Genomic DNA, 9,502 nt, shown 5'->3' on the forward strand with positions numbered 1-9,502 from the left:
ATGTAAAGCTGAAAATCATTCCAATATCGTACAAAAACAAACATATTTTACTTCTATTCGAGTTTTTAGTAACGCAAATGAAACATTTTAATTTACAAAATCATTTTGAAATGAAAACCATATGAAGGGATATAGAGCTTTATTTAAATAGTCAGAATAGTCGGAAAAGGTTGCAATGATTACAGTATTTCATTTTGCGGAAAGAGTACTTGATAAGAAATTAGTATTCCAATTCCAATAATTACAATATAAGCTGAATACAACCAAAACTATATATTTTTAATTAATACCACAATATTTTTATTGTAAAAATGTTATAATTATAAGATTATTATTATTATGGATAGTCTCTCATGTACTGCGACCTGAAAGATCTTTTTATAAATCTTTCAACAGAAAATTTCAATCTTTTCTAAATAAAATTTTATACAAAGCCTGTACAAAATACCAATACCGGAAATATCCCAATTTTTCATAGTCGGTTTTACTAATTTAATATTGAAAATGTTTATTCTTTTCATTTAAGTTTTGTAATATTTGCTTTAAGCTCATACAATTTTATACATTAAACAAACTATATCATAGATCTTTGTTTAGCAATATACGTTTAGACGCTGCACTCGTTAAAATATTTATTAACGAGTGAAGCGACAAACAAAGTCTAACAGAACTATTATATGTAATTATGGCGTGTGTATCAAAAAAGTGAAGTTTGTGTTTCAAGTAATTATTCTAGAGAGTTATAAACCGACAGCATCTTAAGCTAAAGTTCATGCAATAGAACTTTAATCGAAGCATGTGTTAAAAGACGATGTAAAACCGTCAGCGCTGCTAATCTCGCATATTTGATATTCGACTCCTTAGACAAATAAAAAATTTACCAAAAAGAAAAAAGGTGTACTGTTTATATCTCTTACTTTTTCTCGGGCGAAGGACCTACTCTAGTCCCTTATTCATAATAAACTTTAAAATTAATTTTAATGTTAACTCACATATAAAGAAAAAAATATTTCTCTTAATATTTCAAAGTGTTTTTTGAAATAATTTTGAGAACATTTTCTTATTCAGGTTACTATCTCAGTCTTACGTCTGTTTAAGATAGAACGGACATGAGTGTGAAAGCTTGAAGTTATGTTTGGTTTCTAATATATTTTATTATAATATTTTTTTTTTAAAGTCATAACAGGTTTGTTAATGATAAATGATAAATAATGATAAATAAGACTATTAAAATGTAATTAACTGTTGTTAATTTTATTATCCAATAAACAGTTTAATGAAACTAATCATAAAATGACTAAACCATTTGATAATATTTTGTTCTATAAAATATTAGATTAAATTAAAAGAAATTAATGTAAACATTCGGCAAAAATGAAAACAATCTAACAAATTTTATTATTTAATTAAGAGACTATAGACAATACTTTAGAACTAAAATGGATTCTCTTTCAAAACAGAGAACAGCAGATCGGCGATAAGCTCATTCAATACTTATTTCAGTAAGTTTTTGCAACTGAGAAGATCTCTCATTTAGTTATGGATCCGTCACTGCTCACAGATAATAGTTTTTTTTTATTCAATTAATAACAAATGTTGAGAATTTTGTGCGAAGTCATTGTTATTCGTGTTTGCTGTATTTGAAAAACATTTGGTAATTCATGATGAAATTATATGTTTGTTGTTAAAAGTATATGAGACTTCAAATTCGTATGCAATCTAAAATATTCTATTTATATGTTGATTTTAAAAGCTGTTCAGTTTTAATTTGTTGTGTGGCGAGTGAACATAATGAAATTCGGTGTAATATTTTTGATTGTGTTAGGTAGCTTACTTACTAGAGAGACAGAAAGTGCGAAGATACTTTCCGTATTTGCATTTCCTGGTCCCTCTCAGTATATATTTGCTTCAGCTATATTAAAAAATTTAGCCGAACGAGGACATGAGGTAACATCTATTTCGATGTTTCCACAACAGAAACCTGTTAAAAATTTTCGTGATATTTACATACCCGAGAATGCAAATTTAGTGGCTGGTATATATTTAGATCTGATATTATTAGTTTAGTGATTTTCAGAAATTTTTGTTTCCAGATTTGTTGACAGATGTCGATGAAATGCAACAATTAAGTGAATTGGAGAATATGATGGCAATGTATGATATCGGCTTGAGTATGTGTCCGAATGTTTTTCGTAATAAGGAAATACAGAAATTGTTGAAATCATCGGAGGAGAAGTTCGATTTGATTATAATGGAATTATTTTTGGCAGAGTCACTTTATGGTTTGGCGCAACATTTTAATGCACCTATTGTGGGACTCTCAACTTTTGGCACAACAAGCTTTATTGATAGAGTTGTTGGAAATACTTCACCGCCTTCTTTTTTGCCTTCAGTATTTACTCCATTTGACACTAAAATGACATACCGAGAACGTTTGTCAAATTTTATACATATTGGAATAGATAATTTGTATTATAATTTTTTCTATCTACCAAAACAAGAAGAGATATATAAGCAATTCTTTCCCAACGCCAAAATAAGTTTACAGGAAATACAAAAGAAATTTTCATTAGTATTGCTTAATCAACATTTTTCCCTTAGTTATCCACGCCCATATGTTACTAATATGATAGAAGTCGGCGGTGTGCATATTAAACAAATACTAGATCCATTACCACAGGAATTGCAAGCATTTCTTGATAATGCTACTGAAGGTGCCATTTACTTTTCAATGGGTTCGAATTTGAAAAGTAAAGATCTGCCACCAGAAAAACTACAAATATTTCTAAATGTTTTTCGTTCTTTAAAACAAAAAGTACTTTGGAAATTTGAAGATACCGAACTGCCGAATAAGCCAGATAATGTATACATAAGTAAATGGTACCCACAACCATCAGTACTGGCACATCCGAATGTTAAGGCTTTCATCACACATGGTGGTTTACTAAGTACAACCGAAGCTATATATCATGCTAAGCCGGTGCTGGGTATACCTATGTTCGCTGATCAGCCCATGAACGTCGCGAATGCTGTTAAACGTGGTTACGCGAAAGGCGTTGACTTCAAAACTTTAAATGAAGCCGACTTAAAGCTTGGTCTAAGCGAGTTGTTGTATAATCCAATTTATACACAGAATGTACAAATGTATTCAAAACGTTTACGAGATCAGCCAATGACTCCACTCGAGACTGCTATTTTTTGGTTGGAGTATGTTTTGCGACATGATGGTGCCCTACACTTACGTAATACTGGCGCTGACTTAAATTTCTGGCAATATCATAGTATAGATATCATTTTGACTATAGTAGGGGTGATATTATTTGTATTGAGTTTTATTACTTTGGTAATATATAAGCTAATAGGTTTAATATATGGAAAACGTTCGAAACGGAAAACTAAATCAAAACAAAATTAGTACGGTAATAAAATTATTATTTATATAGAAATATGTTGTGTTTTTCACTTTTTTAATTTATTAAGTCCATGGTTGGTAAAAAAATTTATAGAATGTGCGAACATGTAAATTTACTTAAAACAACTCATATATTAAATCCAATCAATTTCACGAAAATAATAAAAAGTTGTTTCATTTTTGTTCTATTCTATCTAATATAATTATACAGTATCTGTTTTGTATAGAAATATATGTATATATTCATGTATAAAATATATAATATACTCAACTAATGGAGAAAAGAATTAAAAAAATTTTAAAGTGGATGTAATTTTTTGTGGAAAAAAACAGAAATTTTGCTGAGTGAATGGACAAACATCCCTTTCTCTTTCTAACCAGATATCAGAGTTAAGCTTATAGACTTACTTTCTCTGAACTGTTTTGAGCAGTTAGTGAAAGGCAATAAAAGACACAGTGCGAGACTTTAACCCAGTACAACCACCTCACAGTAATAAATGGAGGAATTTCGACAGCAGAATGGTGACTTCATTCTAGTAATCACGGGAGGAAGATGTGATCAATAGGCTTAATACCTAGAGGTTTATGTTAATTTAAGCCAGAAAGCATGCGCCTGGTACAGGAGGAAAGAGAATGGGTGGAGAGACTTTCTCTGAACCCACTATTACATGCTACGCGATTTGGAACGTTTGCTGTTCTCCACAGAAATAATTGTTGCCTTCTTGATCGAGTAGACCATACAGAAAGTTGGTTAACGCATCGTTTATAGATGCTATAATTCTTATTTGTAGTTTTCTAATGTATTATTTAATATTAAATTAGTTCGCTGCCATTGACGTCGCTAGTGCTTTATCAACACATTGGTGTTGAAGGGATACCGTTTGTAAAGACCTTTGCCGGCCCTTTCCCAGGCTGGGGTATACTCAGCGTATACCAGGGTTCAGTACAAAAAATATAATATAACTATTTAAACTAAGAATAACCAATTCATGATACTTCCAAACAGAAACTAATAAAATAAATAACTAACAAAATAAATAACACAGGTTATATAATATATGTTTAAGTATTACAAACTAGATATATTTCAAAGAAAACTAATACAATAATAAGTAATAAAATAATTAATACAATTCATGTAATGTGTGATTTATATAGTATATAACATTATATAGTATATATATAATATGATTTATATGTATAGGTATTTATATATACAAAATTCAATTAATTATATAAAAAAAATGACATTGATATAATATATACATAACATAAAACATGCTGTGGAATTCTTTGCTGCTGCTGCATACAACTGTTGCTGGCCGTTAACAATATTTGAAGCTATCCAACCGGCTAATGTCCGTCCAGTTGGGTTTTTCCCTTTAATTCAGAGTCTTCTTCTTCGGTGTTGAGCAAATATTATTCTGAACATACATGGTTTGCAGTCACCAACTAATCACTTGATTTAATTAATTTATTTAAATGTTTTCTTTTAATAATCTTTTAGTAATTTTTGCACTCCAGTAAATTTCTGTCTGTTAAGTTTTAAAAAGTGTTGTTTGATAATTTATTAATATCAATTAATTTGAAATAAATATATAAAAATTAAGTTGAATACATTCATTTAATTAAAACAGAACAATACATAAGGAACCAGACTCTGCAACATACACGTTTATAAAAAAACCAATTTCATCGCAAACTGCCTGCAAGATTTAGCTATAGTCATGCTTCCTTTTGAAATAAGCCTAATTGCTATGGTGTGGTGCATTTATTTTTACATGTGTACTGTCTATGCAACCAATTACTAACGGGAATTTTTTCGAAGTTTCCACTTTTGCATTATTAGCAAGTGCGTATTTTATAAATTGGTGTCCAATTGATATACGCTAAACACTAGTTCTTTTAATTATTCTCCATATAGAAGCACTTGGTATGCCAAAACAAATACCAAATTCGCAAAAAGTATTCATATTTGCCATATACCACAAAAATATATAAAATTCCTTTATTGCTCTCGTCCGATTGTGACCACCACGATTATTTTGTATTTGCTGATTGGAATTTATTAACAAATCTATTAAAATATGAAACATAATTAATATATAACAATTATATTTTTTATGCGCAAATACCAATCAATTAATCGTTAACGGAAAAATTATTGATCGTTTCCAGAAAACTTCCACTATATCCGTGCTGATGAACTTCATCCCTTGAGTTTAATACACTTGAACTAGTATTTAAAAAGGGAATGGAAGAGTCAGTTTTGCTCGATGATTCTAATAAAATCTGCAATTTTCATTTATTTACTATAGAATTAAATTTAAGTTTTAAAGTAAATACTAAATAAAAACTTACGTTTTATACTTCAGACATTTCAACAGATTTTATTTTTTTTTCTATTTTTATAGATTTTTTGTATTTAAAACTTTCACACTTATTTTTGTAGTGCCAAAATTATTCAGACAAATCAAAAAATTTTGAACACAAACCCAACTGGCATAATTCATGCGTTGCCAATTATTTTTATACGTGATCCGCATCGTTTTAGCAAAGATAATCCAGATCATTGAGCGGATCATGTTTGCTGAAATGCAGCTACTGTTGCGATGTCATTGCGGTTGCGGGATATACTCATCCTCACCAGAGTCATCCCAATAAATTTGAGTTTTAAGGTTTTAAGATTTGGAAACTTGCTTTTACATTGCTAATTCGACAGTTCATTATATTATTTACAAGCATACGAAGGCATTTTGATTTTTGTGTTGAAGAATAGAAGTTGCATGTGATTGATGTCAAATATGATGGAGTGATTGCCTTATATTTGGCTGGAAAAGCACAAGTGGCTATCGTCGAGCCACCCTGTATATGTTAGTAAAATGCATTGTTTTCAATTAAGATTTGTTTTGAAATCATCTGTTTAATTACAAATAATAATAAACAAAAATTTTGATATCGCTCTTAATCGAGTTTTTGATATTGTATCTTATACGGTGGTCTTGACAACAAAAGCATTTAACCGCTGTCAAGGCAATTGTGATGGTTTAGCTCTTATCTCGCATGAGATAAATATTCAGTTTTAATTGCAATAAATATTTAAATAGTAGGACATTTCGAAAATAATATTTAGGGTTTGTTTTGATATATTTCAATAATAGACTATAAAGAAAAATAGTTAGAAATCAGTTGTACGAAACTTCCTAATAAAAACTTATATACATTTTATGAAATTTCTATGGAGTTACATAGGTACCCATATAATGTAACTATACTGTAAATTTAATATATAAAACTATTCGTAATAACGAATAAAAAGTCTTGGATTATATAACTGTATTATTAAAAAAATCACAAAGTATGTAGCTCTTATAGCAATTAATTATGTATACATATATATGTGTTTATATTGTACATTTCTTGATAAGATTCACTCGCGTACTTTCTTATTTGATAGTTGTAAAAACAAAAATAAAATATAGTTATGTTTTTATTTTTCATTTCATTTTATTTCATTTTACATTAATAAAACTAAACCAACCAGTTTAAGTTAACAACTTTGAACTAAGACTGAAGACTAAACCTATCATTAGCACAAACTTACAAATTAGTTCTTCTAAGATTAACTCATTTATTATTACTTCAGAAATTTGTTTGCTGGCAGTTTTTGCCCAACAAAAAATTTATAAAAATAAAATCATTGTTTATAAAAACAGTATTTTACTATGGTATAAATAATCCTAATTAAAACAAGGTTCTTTATTTGGCAGCATTTTTCATAATTCAGCTGATAAGAACATCGTCTATTGTTAATAGAGTGTCATGTTTCCTACAATAAAATATTGCCATAAATAAGACCCGTTCTTAAGAAAGACAAATTATGGTGAGTAAATAGTGAGAACATGGTCGATCCCTTAAAACAGGGATCTTCCTCATTGTTGTGTATATGCTTAGCTTAAATCACCATTCATAGTATTGCCACGATTGCCACTTATGGTACTTTAGTACCAAAGTTGGTACTTTTTTTTTCGTTTGGTACTCATGTTCAAAAAATGGTACATTTTTGACGACCCAACTTTATTGTGGATATTTCCAATTAATTTTTTTTATAAATGCAACTTTGCACTATTTTATATATTGTTCATTTATAACACTATGAAAAACACAGAACAAAAAAAACAAAGGTCCAAAAAAATTTTGGACCTTTTTTTACAGAAATGGCACCTTTTTAAACCAATTTTGGTACAGAAAAAAATTTTCAAGTGGCAACCGTGAGTATTGCTAGAAACATACACATACATAAATGTTTAAAAACGTATATTGTACATATGCATAAGTGTATGTTTTACTGGTACTGGTACTAGTAGTAGTAATATCAGTACGCGTAGTTGTTATACTATAAGCAGCATTTATTCTTTAAAAATAATATTTTTGATGAACCTGAGACCCTAATTTTGTTTGTATAATAAGAATTTGTAATTTGAGATAATAATTATAACTACGTAAAAAAATAATCAAATGCACTTAGGTACTCTTGTACTGATTATAAACATTTTTCATGTTTGAACATGAAAGTGTGTTTGAAGTTGCGATATAGATTAGGTATGATTTGCAAAAATATAGGTAATAAAAGATGACATAGTGTATTAAGTTAATTTGACATTTGGCTCCGCCCGAGTATCATAAAAAATAAAAAAGTGAAAAAAATTAAGTTTTATGGAAAAATTTTGCGAAACATCACACCAGTGCAGACTTAGAGTTAGGCCTGATGTTCGATCAACATATACCTATTCAAATGTTCAAGAGACTTGTTCAACACTTGTTTGAAGACACTCGAGTTGCTTGAAGATTTTCGAGCTGCTTGCATAGAAAATCTGTTTTATATATTATATAATTTTGTATTACAAATATATAGCTGTATAATAGCAAAGGCTCGAACAATTATGGTGTTCCAACGTTTTCGTTCGCATTGCGTACATGGATATTATATTATATATTAAAATATTAAACTTTGTTAAAAAATAATATGATTTTCTACTAAATCAGACGAAAAATAGTAAAAGAGCTTTTGATGTTTATAAAAAAAATACTAGTAAATTTTGCATCAATATCCATAAAAGGATATTAATAAGGTCTGGTTAAAAGATTTGTCGTAGTTATCAAAATTCCCGAACTTTCGAACTTTGTTACTCTCATAAATAGAAAACTTATAAATATAAAACCAATATTTTAATGACGATTAAAAATGATTTAGTTGTTAAGTAACGTAATATTAAAATCGGAGACTTTTTTATGTTTATATGACATAAATAAAATAGCAGATAAACTCGCAAGAAGGGGCGCGGCTTCAACAAAAATAGGCTCAGAACCTTTCCGTGGTCTAGGTAAAGAAATTCTGTCCATTCTTTTGAGCGGCACAGAAGAAAAAGAAAGAGAACTCTATTGGAAAAGCTACCAAACTACACATCTAAAATGCTTTTAGGATTTTAGAATTTAAGCCGCCTTCAAAGGATTGCATACAGAACAAACAAGATTTGCACTAAGAATTATTAACGGGAACCGGTCACTGTAGATTGAATAATCATCTAACAAAGTTAGAAATCTGATCCAACTTAGATTGCATATATTGAAGAGAAGAGAGAGAAACCGCATACCATGTGCTAGGGGAGTGCAAGGCAGAGATGCACACCCAGAAGAAACACATAGGAGGGTATTTCATGGAACATAGGGATTCAAGACTATTCCGACTAAGGAGGACACAAATCTTTAAGGTTGCAGTGTACTATTCCTTTTTCATAATAATAAATTTAAAATATATGACTTAAAATACAAAAAGGATGTGTGATTACATTACGTTTCATTATGTTATACAATTGTCCTCCATTGAAACAAGTAAATCAGATTAATCTAAGTAAAATCTGAAAAGTCATTGCGCTTGTAGTCTACTTAGATTGTAATGTTGCTTCATATCTAAATTTATAATCAGAAAAATTGTAATTAAGAAAATATGTCTCAATAGTTTATTATTGTATATTTGTACAGGCTTCTTTATACATTTATATATATTGCAATATCACAGAATTAGTTGTC

The 9,502-nt window shown here is 29.2% G+C and overlaps 1 protein-coding gene across 1 annotated transcript; it reads left to right on the top strand.

The window, feature by feature from the left end:
* The first annotated feature begins 1,783 nt into the window (after positions 1 to 1,783).
* Positions 1,784 to 3,419, top strand: LOC119685233 (UDP-glucosyltransferase 2-like). Its single transcript, XM_038099468.1, has 2 exons — positions 1,784 to 2,035; positions 2,094 to 3,419. Exons 1-2 carry the CDS (start codon positions 1,792 to 1,794, stop codon positions 3,413 to 3,415), a joined length of 1,566 nt encoding a protein of 521 aa, XP_037955396.1. The 5' UTR covers positions 1,784 to 1,791; the 3' UTR covers positions 3,416 to 3,419.
* The last annotated feature ends 6,083 nt before the right edge of the window (positions 3,420 to 9,502 follow it).

The sequence above is a fragment of the Teleopsis dalmanni genome, chromosome 2 (assembly GCF_002237135.1).
Source record: "Teleopsis dalmanni isolate 2A chromosome 2, ASM223713v2, whole genome shotgun sequence".
NCBI lineage: Eukaryota > Metazoa > Arthropoda > Insecta > Diptera > Diopsidae > Teleopsis > Teleopsis dalmanni.

What these genes read in the sequence shown, in the direction of transcription:
- LOC119685233 (XM_038099468.1), top strand. Translation starts at nt 1,792, where the DNA reads ATGAAATTCGGTGTAATATTTTTGATTGTGTTAGGTAGCTTACTTACT. An exon ending in GAATGCAAATTTAGTGGCTG is followed by an intron (nt 2,036 to 2,093) that starts GTATATATTTAG and finishes TTTTGTTTCCAG; the next exon opens with ATTTGTTGACAGATGTCGAT.